Source organism: Prionailurus viverrinus, chromosome B3 (genome assembly GCF_022837055.1).
Source record: "Prionailurus viverrinus isolate Anna chromosome B3, UM_Priviv_1.0, whole genome shotgun sequence".
In the NCBI taxonomy this organism is placed as follows: Eukaryota; Metazoa; Chordata; class Mammalia; order Carnivora; family Felidae; genus Prionailurus; species Prionailurus viverrinus.
The window spans coordinates 105,564,202-105,577,217 of NC_062566.1; the positions used below are offsets into that span (position 1 = coordinate 105,564,202).

Consider the following 13,016-nt stretch of genomic DNA (forward strand, 5'->3'; position numbering starts at 1 on the left):
AAAAAAAAAAAAAAGCACAAGATTACTGGGAGAGCCAGAAATTCTAAAAAGTCTTTCAAATGGATGCATGGCAACAGAACCAAAGAGAAAAAACATTAGCATAATGTGGTAAAAATACTGACTCAAGGACAGAAGCCTGACACTTGAGATGATACAAAGCAGAATGAGCCAAAGCCTCAAGGAACTACAAGTCCTGATTCTCGTTTTTTCCATCAGATTTGCCCTCAGGTGAAATACATGAAAACAAACCACTTACCTAAGCTACTATTTTGGAAGCAGAATCCATTCTCAATTTCTTAGACTGTGTTGACTGAAAGAGCCAGTGGTTTTCAGAGCTGGAAGGTGGGAGCAATCGTCACCGATCCCCTCCATTTATACACAGGAGAAACCGGGGCTTGAGAGGAAATTAATTATTTGCCCGAGACCTCACCATCAATCAAGTGGACGGTGACTTCCACATTCTCAGTCTCGGGCTCTCTCCACCAGCCCACACAACTCTCCCGCAGGGAAGGTACGCACTACATTGTTTTATCCTGTTTACACATCAAGAGCTGCTTTGCTTTCTTAATTCTAGCAGCCTGGAGGTGGTATCTAGACTTCATTTAAATGCTAAAAATGGCTTCCACAACTCACAGATTACTTTTATCGGTCACTCTTTCCTTCCCCTAACAGACTTAGAACTCTCAAAGGACAGGTCCCTTCAGGTTGGATCAAAGGCTTTTGGTAATAGTGCTAACACCAGAACCTGTCGCTGTAAGTCATCACTCATCCTCGTTTATAAAACCTGGCTATCACTTACTGATATTTCACTAAAAGCACCACCATTTCCTTCACTAATCCTAGTGAAAGTGGTTGCATTTTACAATAACAAGAAAGAATAGGTGGGGACAGTGACGTTTGTTCAAGAGGCAGGATCATCTTGGAGTTACAGAATTTGAGAACCATCGAGGCAATGGAATACGACACATCCAGCTGACAACACCTCAAGTCCACAAAAGGAATGCTGGGTTCCACCAATGATTGTAAAATCAAGTATATAATAACAGAATCGTCCAAACATAGCACTACTGAACTAATGCTTGCCATATGTTAGGGACTATTCCATAAGCTTTGTACACAGATATTGCCAATCCTCACAAAAGGCCAGAAAAAGGCAGGTGTGATACAGATGAGGAAAGTGGGCAGTGGCAGCACCAGAATTTCTATATAGAAGGGGCCTCCGAGGTGGCAAAATGGAAGGGAGTAGAGGGCAACAAGTGGGGACGGGGTTCCAACCCTTCTTACGGAGTGGTTAAGCGGCCAGCTTGCTAGACTGTATTGCAAGATTGTATCTGAGGAGGTGAGGACTTTACGTGCAGAGCACTTTACTTAGGCAGAGTATTCATGGAGCAGCGGAGGTAGGACTATGGTCACCCTTCGCCTGATCCCATGTGCCTCTTAGCACCACACAAAAACTGAGGCCCCAGAGGAAGGGCTCCATCCAAGGTGATGAAGCAAGTAAGTGCGGCCAGAGCTGGCACTTGAGCCCAGGTCTGTGTGGCTCCAAAGTCTCTTCTCTTTCAGACTCTCCCACACTAACTCCTTCTCTGTAAATGCCCTAGACTGCCTAAGAACCATGTAAAATTAATGGTTACAATTTCACAAATCATGAGATCTGAAAAATAAACTACGCCCCTGAGAACCCTAAACCACCATCTGGAAAGTTAATTTTCTAATGCCCTAGAACAGTACGCGTGCTACAGATTTAACATCTCCTAAGGTAGGCCTCCAGTATACTTTAAAACCCACATTCATACACAACTCACCTGACAGGAGACTTTTAAAAACAATTTTTGGAAGGGGGTTGGGGGAGGGTAGGGGAGAAGGGAAAATAGTCTCCGTTAAGAGACCAAAGCTCATTTAGAACCAAGTTGGTTTCACAGGAATAAAAGAAGTTTTTGATTATGCCAAATACTGGGTTTAAAAACTAAATATAACCCAATGACATTCAATATCTTAATTTGAGATAATTTGAGAGCCTGAAACACTCGCATTTAAGAGGGAATTCATTCACTCGTTCAACGAACTCCTGATAGACCTGCACTAGGAGGTATTCTGGGGGCCACAGAGATGTGCAGGACATAGTTCCTGCCTAGAAGTGCTTATAGTCTAATTAGAAAAATCAAATAAAGGTGTGAAAAATTAAAGAGCAGCAAGTGAACAAATTCCAAAAGGATGAATTGCCAAGAGATGAAGGAAATGAAGGTATGGGACAACTCTGAGCTTTTCAGGAAACAGCAATAGCACCTGAAGCCAAGTCTTGAAAGGAAGGGGAGAATCAGAGATGGGGCCCAAGAAACACATGAAGGTCCAGAAACAGGGGGAAAGAAAGGCTATTTAAAAAAAACAAACCAGTAAACATACAAAGGTTCTCACACAAAGGTAAACTGATGGGTATATAAGGATATTCATAGGATAGTGGTTAAATGAATTATGGTTCACCCACACAATGAAGTATTATACACCTGTAAGACTGAATGAGACAGCTTTATGTGCACTGATATACAGTCTATATTGCTAAGTGAAAAACGCAAGGTACAGATAAGTTTGTACAGTATGCCACGACTTGTGTATTTATATCTATATGCTTATATGTGCTTACATATTAATGGACAATCCATGGAATGAGATATAGAAGGAAGTTATACAGGGTGGATACCTCTGTTGGCTGAGGAGATGGGTAGGTTAAAACCAAGGGGTAGGTTAAAACCAAAACCTGCAGAAGGCAGATGGCCTAGAGAAAACCTTAGGTGTCAGGTTAAGAGGTTCAGATAGCATGCAAACTCGAGAGCAGGACTTCTCAACAACAGTACTGTTGGCATTTAGGGCCAGATAATTCTTTGTTAGGGGGCTGTCCTGTGCATCATGAGATGTTTAGCTGCAGTTAGACCTCTCTCCAGGAGATGCTGGTAGCATGCCCCTCCCCACCCCTGGGTGTGACTGCCAAATCGTCTCTAGACATTGCCAAAGTGCCCTGGGAAGCAAAACCACCCCTAGTTGAGAACCACTGCTCAAGAGCTACAATGTTAATAGTTAACCTACGAAACATTCTACTAGTATATTCTCGTAAATTAACAACAAATGCAACATACACTCAAACACATATCTGAGGGATACACTGGACATTGTTTTGAAATAATCTTCACACATCAGTCACAGTTTCTCAAGTTATGATAATTCACATCCCTTCCCAAATCTGAACTATTCATTTTTAACTACATCTACTTCATCACGGAGGTCTCTTTTCTGTATCTGTTGAATACAAATGATAAAAGTTGAACTGAAAAGCTAGACAGTTTTCAGCAGTACAGAGAGAATGGGCCAGATTCTCCAAGGGGCTTCCCAGTGGTTGCGCTGACCCTTCTGGATTTCTGCAGCATAATTTCACCAATTAGTGGAAGAGCCCCACCTCCCCAAAAGAGCACGTACTCTCTAGATCCAACATCTTCTGGGATGCCAAGGAAGGCAAGCTTCCCATAGAAATCCAACAGAAAACCATATTTTGGCTCAGCTTTAAAAAAAAACAACAACAACAACAACAACAACAAATATAATTACTGACCCAAAAAGAACATAATTACTTCTATTATGCTAATAATGTTTCTTCTCTTAACTCCTAATGACCACACAAAGTGCAAGACACTGTTCAAAAATAATGAAAGACATCACCCCAGATTTCAAGATTATAATGGGAATGATTAGTTTATAAAGCCAGGAGAGGCTTTAACTAGATTCTACAAATCACAATTTTATTGAGGTTAAAGCCATTTCTAAATTACCACAGTGAACAGGGAGGGGGAAAAAAAATCAAGACATCCAACAGGCTTGAATATTTTTCAAACACAGATCTAAAACTTGTGTTGATTCTCCTGTGTCTTTTCTTTTCCCAATGCCAGAAATCCAAGAACACCCTGGCAATCCTGGCTTCATACTCTGAAGTCGCTGGTTCCTCCAGTACTGTTGTAGGTGAAAAGTTGTGGATTTCATTCTCATGAAATCATACTCTTCAAATTCTAGTATTGTTCCGACTACTTTAGCTTAGCTCTCAGAAGGTTGGTTCTCATTTGTGGAGGTGGCCTCCAGTGACCTGACTCTGCAATAATTACACCTGTACGTCGCTATGGAAGGTGCTTAAAAGTGTCCGCGGCGAAACAAAGAAACTCACCATTCTAACTACTTCAGGGTAAGTCTGCTCTGTCAAACAGCCTCTGCTTATTGTAATGTAGTCCACCAGTTCATTAAGAGTGGAGCGCTTGTATTCTTTCATTTTAAGATCAGATAGCGTGTCCATGAAGTCAAAAATGACACAGCACTGCTGAAGTTTCTTTAGGAACAGTTCAGGCTGCTCTGAGGACGGAACGTCTAAGAAAAAAAAAGGAAATGGTGTAAGTCTGTCATCAATTTCTAGGTAACAGGAATTCTCTGTGAAAGTTACTTCAAAGGCAAGCTCAAAAAAATAAGAATTCACATGACAACAGTGTTCTTTTTAACAATTACACACGGGCGGGAGGGGATACCATAGCCACTACTTAGGAGACCTTGTCTTTGAAAGCTACGTGGTACCAACACAATAGACAGCATTTGCTATTCCAAATATCTATTCCAACCAAAGATAGACCAAAATCCCAAGAGCCATTAGAAAGTTGAAGCAAATTTTAACCAAAAACATCCCATGTCAAAACCCCTGAGCCAAAAGCACTGAAAAAGGTCAAACTTCCCATTATAAGGTAAAGCCACAAGTTTTCACTTGGTTTAAATTAGTTTTACTAAAAAAATTTCAAAGCAGAAATGTCAGTAAATTCATTTTAATTTCACGCTGACATCCTTGGTATTTAAAGCAACTGTTGTATGTGTGTTTATATTTTTTGTTTTGTTTTGGCTTGACATCTATGAAGTTTCTTTGTCAAGGAAACTTGGAAAACCAACAAAATGAAGTAATATCAATTCTCTCAAAAAGAACACACCAGTGATGGGACAATAAGAGCAAACTATACTTCAATCTATGCTCTCTCTTATGACCCATCTTATTCCCTTAACAGTGCGAGAAAACCACTAACATCTTCATTAGTATGTTCTCAGAATAAACATCTGTTCTTTTCCCACAAACAGCAGGTCAGACATTTGGTTTGGTGTCATTTCTAAAAAATATATAAAAATTTCAAGTTAAAATTCCTCAGTGAGAATGAAAACCTGATTTACAGCTGGACGTGAAACACATCAAGTTGTAAACAGCCCACTCCATTCCTTTATTTTCACTACTTTATTCCCCAAACTGGATCTTCTCTAAAAAGGCAATGAAATTATGACCAGGCTCCCGCCTTCATCCAAGGTACGTAACTCATTAATCCTCAAAACACTCTTAAAGGTAAGCAGGTGGCATGATATTATTTTCCCAAAAAGAAAATTAGAGACTATCACTGAGGTCGTCCCACAATGAATAAGTTACGGAGCTGGGCCCAGCGCCCAGGTCTCCCACCACATTTCCACACTCCCTTTGTACCACTCAAGAAGGACTTTAACAATGTTTGGCCACTCACTTGCAAGCACCTTCAGTTGCCAGCTTCCCAGTAAATGCTTTCCAGCAGCCGTAAAGCACGGGCCACCTATTCTCTGGAGGTAAGTGCGACAGTTAGCAGCACTCACCTTACAACACCAGCGGCCCTAGCAGAAGGCAGTGAGGGCAGGCTCCTATTAAAAGGGTCCACGTGACTCCTCTCCACAACCCTCTTCCCCTGCTCACACCCCATAACCCAAGCGCTAGTCCAAGTACGTGGGACCTCAGAGATAATTCTCCCAAAACACTGCCTGCTGACATCAACTTTCAGGTAAGCCTAGATGAGAGTGGGCAGGACACCTGAAAACACAGGATTTTCCTACCAGATACAAAGGAACAAGAAGTAGTCAGTATTTTTGAAGGTATGTAGAGCATCACTGCTATTCTTAGTGAAAACAAGTTATAAATTTAGAAATTATTCTTAACCTGTAAGTTTTCTCCCCTGCCACCACCCCCATGGGTCCCTAAAAGCCTAATGTATTACAAAGACTTTGGGATTTAAGCTGTGAGATATCTTATTCTATGTCCCTAGACTTAATCACATTCAAAAAAAAAAAAAATCTAGCTGAAACTAGTCTAGTCTAAATCTAGTCTAAAACTAGTCTAAAGACTGGGGCGCCTGGGTGGCTCAGTCGGTTGAGCGTCCGACTTCGGCTCAGGTCATGATCTCACAGTTCGTGAGTTCGAGCCCCCGCATCGGGCTCTGTGCTGACAGCTTAGAGCCTGGAGCCTGCTTCAAATTCTATGTCTCCCTCTCTCCCTGCTCCTCCCCCGCCCATGCTCTGTCTCTCTCTCCTTCAAAAATAAAAAAAATAAATAAATAAATAAATAAATTAAATAAATAAATACCATTAAAACTAGTCTAAAGACTATAAGAACTGAGTTTAATCAGACCAAGCTTTCTCTTGAATTGCTACCTGCTTTTAGCATTCAAAATTAATTAATAAGTAAACAAAACTAAGCAGCTTATGAAAATGGCTATATATCCATAGCCAATGACTAGTTACATGCATAGGACCATGATGGTTAAGTACTAAAGTCCTGCAAGTTCTAAGTCAGACCTCATACCTCAAAGCTGAATGGAAGTTTTGATGCTGCACAGGGAACAAAACAATCTTATTAATGTAACATTAAGGTTAAAATCTTTAAAGGAGATTTTAATTAATCCTATTTTTGATACAGTAACTTTAATAAGGCTTGAAAACCAGACCATTTACATGGAGAACTGCATAACTCAGCACATACGAATTATGAAAGCATCTATAAGTGACAGCCTTTCCTCCAAAAAGCAAACCATCATTTAAGTAGTGACAACAGTGATTAATCATTGTGGTCGCTGCAAAAAACCTCAAGAGATTCATATATTTGGCTATTTTTAAAATCCAGGCAATTAACATTTGGTCTTTTTTTTTATGTTAGGCAGTTGAAATTTATTCTTAATCCAAATTGACGTAATGTCATAGACAAATGTGAAGCAGGCTATCCATCTGCCTAATGGAATAATAATCGCTTTCGTTTACTAAGCACTATTGGGTACATTTGTTGTGTACTATTCTAAGCATTTTCAAGTATTATATCTCACATAATACCACAACAGTTCTATGCAGTAGGTACTATTTCCAATTTAACAAATGAAAAAATCAAGACACAAGGAAATTCAGTGACTTGCCCAGAATCATACAGCCAACAAGCAGAAAGACAGGATTCAAACCCAGGCACACTGGCTCCAGAGCAAGGACTGTTCATCATCGTGCAACCATGAAACTCAATAAAAGACAAGAAGAATATCAGACTTCATAAAACGGGGTGTGTGCAAAGAGATAAGAAAAGGAAGAACACAGAGAGAAATCAACAAGTAATCTCCAACATGCCCCATTCATAAAGGATCAGGCTGAACCCCTTCTCTATCCTCCCTCTAGCCCATTCCCGAGATTAACACACACAGCAATAAGCTATTCTTTATCACAGGCTAAATTCTTCTAAAGGATCTCTTCTCCTTAACTTAAATAACAGAAGTGATCAAGACTGACGAAAGAAAAAGAGGGAGGAGTATTCCTGAAAGAGACAATTCAATTACAGCAACAATTCAAAAAAAAATTTTTTTTTCATTCTCACTGAAGGAGGACCTAAATCAGCCTGAGCAAAGGGCTCTTGTACTGTCTGGTCCTCTGACTGCCTCAAATAGCTGTGCTGCTCTCAACCTCCTTGCCCTCATCTCCCTAATCCCAGTGAGCTATGAAAACGGGTAATGTGAAAAGGTAGAACAAGCCAGTATCGGAGAAGAAACACTCTGAGTAGCCCAGAAGGTTTCAATGATAGAAGTTTAATGTCTTATGGAACCGGTCCCAGAAGCAGATAACAAATATCTTTTAAAGAAACATTTATCAAAAGTATCAGGTACTAGGTCGGAAAAAGAAGATCATAAATGACAAAAAGAAGAAATCACATAGGCAATGCATTCTAACCATAATGTAATAACACTAGATTTTAACAGTTCAAAGTCACCCACCTCCCAAATGCAAGCCACCTGAGAATCTAAACACTTCTGAAATAACTCAGATTGGAGGAAAACAAATTACAAATTACAGACATTTAGAAATAAATGTAAATTAGAAAAATTAAAGGTCATCTTAGAATCCCAAAGCAGACCAGGCAGTGGATGGATGCTTGTGTCGTCTCTCTTCTAATGGACACCTCTGGTCTACACAGGCTGTCCCTGCCCCCAGGAGAAGAATTCCACAGAATCATAACCATAAATAATGAGGAATCAATAAGTGGTTATATAATACCATGAAGGTCATGAGCACAACAACCCATCCATCCAATGTTAGTATTTGTTTAAAAAGGAGATAACCAAATCAATTCTCATAGTTTTGGATAAGATTCATAAAATCAGATTCTGCTGCTCTGGAACAACTCTCAAATTAAGTTGATTTCCAGACTATGTTTCTCACCCAAGAAAATAATTTAGTGACCAGCTAAGTGGTCAATCAACTTGGCAGTTACATTACTCCCTGTACTGTCCCTCTTTTTCTTTTAGCATTCATTTTCTCCCATATGCCTTTTCTATTGCATCTCCCAGCATCCTCCTACCAATTTTCATCAATAAGCTAGGGAAAAGGACTACTCCCACTTCCAAGGTGTTCACACCCAAATAATTTTAAAATTGACAAGTAACAAGAAGGAATGGGAAAACGAACATAGAATTCCACAGTAGAGGGAGGATGCAAGCTCAAATTAAGAGACAAAAGATTCTCCTTGTGTCCAAAGAACAGTCAACAGAGTGTAAATACACTTTAGCCACACAGCCCAACCTCCCGCCTCCCCATTACCTGCACACGTGCACGGGCACACATACACACACATGAACCTCCCCTCACCCTTACTATGATTTCAAAAGCTGACGGTTTATTAGTGTTTGTCTGTAATTAGCAAAATAAACTCATTCCTCCCTAGTCAACAAGCTTCCATTATTCCATCCCAACTAATGTTTGGGGCACAGGATCATGGATCCAATATCGGCCCATCTTCCCGCAGGGCCTGACTCAGGACTTTGCAAAGCAAAAAAAAAAAAAAAAAAAGCAAAAGTACAAGAAATAAAACATAAGCTAGGTGTCCTTTGGGTTTAGTGCTCTAAGACTCCATTCAACTGAAGCTGGTGAAAATCAGAACATTAAATTCACACTTTGCAAACAGGCCAATCAAATAAATAAAGAAGGTTTACATCATTATAACATTTATTAGTCATATCATCACAGAAAAAAATGCAAATTCATTTTAAAAAAAGACATGGGCTGGTAACTTACTCACACATAGGCTATTAAAATGAATGTGGAAATATAATGAAAAAACATTTCTCTAAAATGATGTTTGCATTGGAAGCTTCAGCAGTAACATTATTTGAGCTCCTGATGAAAAATATTTATGACCAATTATGTGAATTCAAAAGATCTGCAATAAAATCCTACTAAGAATTAAGAATGCTTTTCACCTGAAAATGTCCTAAGCCATTCCTCAGCCCTTTTACATCCAGTTCTCCCACTCTCACAAAAAAATCAAGTTACCAACACAGAGGATATAAACATGGTCTTTGATCCCTGCTCCCACCTCAACCCTTACAACTTTCCCTAAAGTATGTAAATCTCCATCCCTATCACATACAACCCTCTAAAACTTCAATAAAGTCAATGAGACTTTCATTTGCATAAAGCATATGAAACTGCATTTACAGAAAACTAGTCCTTGATGAACTGAAGCATGGCATGTTAGTACCAGCAGTAAAATGCCTGCCTGACTGTCCATGTGCTTTGTCCAAACCCTTGCCACCTAGTTTACTTCTAAACACAGATACGAGAGGCATTCTCCTCTCGTAGCACATATTTTGGTAAAACTAAATGGAATTCTATTTTATTAGTGAACTATGCTTAAATTAGGAATTGTTTTTGACACCCCCAAAATTGCAGATATAACCAGCTATATCTCATCAAAACAGGGAGAGAAAACTCTAAGTCTTTCTAATGAACCAAGTAATAATATGAGGCTTCATGTCCTATGAACTAGTCTGTAACATGTTGATTGCACAAGCTACTTCAACATAAAGAAACTAACACAGTAGTTAAAGTAGTGAAGACTTCACCATTCCAATTACTTTATTACTGTATTCAAAGCAGTGGGTTCAAAAACGTGTGTTCTGCTATTGATGACCGTGGTGGTGGTGGTGGTGGTGTGGTATTTCCACTACTATATATCTGTATTTTTTAAAAGCATCCCAAGTGATTTCAATGTGAGGCCAGTTTTTAAAGTAATAACTACAAAATCCTTCTCTCATCTTCTTCACCTTTGAAATTCTTTCTCTTTTTAGTTCACTGAAAACTAACCGTGAGGGGCACCTGGGTGACTCAGTTGGTTCAGCCATCTCACTCTTGATTTCGGCTCAGGCCATGATCCCAGGGTCATAGGATCAAGCCCCACGTTGGGCTCAATGTGGAGCCAGCTTAAATTCTCTTCCCTCTCCCCCACTCACTCTCTCCCTCTCCAAAAAAAAAAAAAAAAAAAAAGATAAAAACAGCAATTAAAAAACAAAAAAACTAACTGTGAAAACTTGCCATTTCCAAGAAAAGGAAGGTCCCTGGAAATATCTACAACAGTGAAAGCATTCCTTCCTCTCCTGGGCCGTAAAGAAGTGAATGTACAGTTGGCTGCTTTTAGAACTCCTTCCAATTTATTAATAAGATAGGAAACACTTGGCTGATTACTAGCATGTGCTTTTCCCACAGGTTCAAAACACGTCTCATGATCTCGCGTGAGAGGGAGCCCCACAGCACAGAGCCTGCTTAGGATTCTCTCTCTCCCTTTTCTCTCTGCCTGCCCCTCCCCCACGTTCCCACACACACACACACTCTCTCTCAAAAAAAATAAATCAATAAATAAACTTTAAAAAACAAAATAAGTAAAAAGTACATCTCATAGAATGGCTACACAGATGAAACAGTATCCAGTATCCAAAAAATGAGACCAGGGTGTGAGTATTAAACAAGTTTAAGCAATAAACTGAAAGGCAGAAAAGGCCAGTACTGATGTTTCAAGGTAAAAAGAATGACAATGATAATGAACACAGACTAGTGCAAAGCGCTATACTAAGCTCCTTAGAGGAATCATCCCCCTTTAATCCTCAGAACACCTTATGAGTGGCCACTATTAATATCCCAGTTCTTCAGAAGAAAGGACTGGGGACCAGAACAGCTAAATCACTTGCACAACATTACCCACTACACTAAGGGCTGCAGCTGGGATGCGCATCCAGGTCGTCTTACCCCAGAGCCCACACCAGTAACGACGACGATGGTGGTGATGGTGACTGTGATCAATACCACCACCGCCACTGGAGCTCTACGGATAAGCTGTCACGGTTAGACACTTGTTTAAGAGGAGCTGTAATCTAAAAAAAGCAAAGGAAAATCTGATGGACTTTTCTACAAGCATTTAGGTATTTTAAAACGTAAACAGCATAAAATCAGAACCGAACTAGTGATCAATGGTAGATAGGTAACTTAAAGTTCTAAACGACAATATATTAATTATTCTGCTCAGCTTGGACAATCAACATGTATTTGTTATTATTCTTCTGTGGATCTCTCCAGTTTTCCTTTCCCAAAAGCTGACAAATACCTGCTCTCCACTTATAAGCAAAACCCAAAGGTCACCACTGATGCAAACCAGTGGCCGCAGCAGCAAAATTACAGGATTCAAGGCTCTCATATTACTTTGACACTATGTTCCAATCAGAAGAGAGAAAAACATACATGCACACACACAAGTCCACACACACAAAACATGCATATGCACACAACTTTTTTTTTTATTTTTTTAAATCTTTTATTTATTTTTGAGACAGAGAGAGACAGAGCATGAGTGGGGGGGTGGGGCAGAGAGAGGGGGAGACACAGAATCTGAAGCAGGCTCCAGGCTCTGAGCTGTCAGCACAGAGCCCGACACGGGGCTCGAACTCACGGAGTGTGAGATGATGACCTGAGCTGAAGCCAGACACTCAACCAACTGAGCCACCCAGGCGCCCCTGCACACAACTTCTAATAAATATTTCTGTTTCCAACCCTTCATATTAGCTATCCCTCATGTTTTACCTTCTAATGCCAAGGCAGTCACTGAAACTTGTCAGGACAAGAAATAAAACATTTAAAAATTGATCAATTCCTAATTATAGGTGTAGATTACTTTCCTGCCACCAAAATCACCCACAGGACCGAAGCCACCAAAGCCTCTGGCTAATGCAGACTCCACACCGTTAGCACAGAGCCAGATGCTGGGCTCGAACTCATGAACAGCAAGATCATGACCTGAGCCAAAATCAAGAGTTGGATGCTTAACCATCTGAGCCACCCAGACACCCCATAAGTCTATTATTAATTCATCACCTAAGGGCTTATTTCCAGAGATGGAACCAGGGCCTCTGAACACAAGAAACTCCTGTAGCATGCTGGGCTATTTCACCCCCCACCCCCCAAAAAGGGCTGCAGGACACAGCGTTCAAAAGTATCTTTGTCAATGATTCCCTTTTTTGAGGATTTTCTGTATCAATAAAATTACAAAAAAGACCAAGCTGACCTTGTTTTTCAGATAAAGTCATGAAAACAGTAAGTAGCCACCATATTTTCACTATAATTTCATAAACAGAAAGCTCTTTTGAATAATAAAAGAAGAGAAGGGCAATCTCAGAATAAAAGACAATCCTTCCTCAAAATGCACGGTGGCACGTGCCCATGCACAGATCGTGTGTTCTCTGCCTGGACCTTCCTTCCCTCTACTTAGTGCTCACTTTGCCGGGCACCAGGAACAACTTTCCCACAGCCTGTATCTGGGGACCTTTGGGCCGTATCGCCACTTTGTTCCAACACCTGTCTGTAGC

At 40.2% G+C, this 13,016-nt stretch overlaps 1 protein-coding gene across 3 annotated transcripts in view; it reads right to left on the minus strand.

Annotated features, from left to right (window-relative positions):
• Positions 1–13,016, minus strand: part of PPP2R5E (protein phosphatase 2 regulatory subunit B'epsilon) — a 147,711-nt gene that overhangs the window by 62,119 nt on the left and 72,576 nt on the right. For all 3 annotated transcript variants that reach the window (XM_047861354.1, XM_047861356.1, XM_047861353.1), the window contains exon 3: positions 4,205–4,401. In XM_047861354.1, coding sequence (XP_047717310.1) covers positions 4,205–4,401 — 197 coding nt within the window. The remainder of the gene's footprint in view (positions 1–4,204; positions 4,402–13,016) is intronic.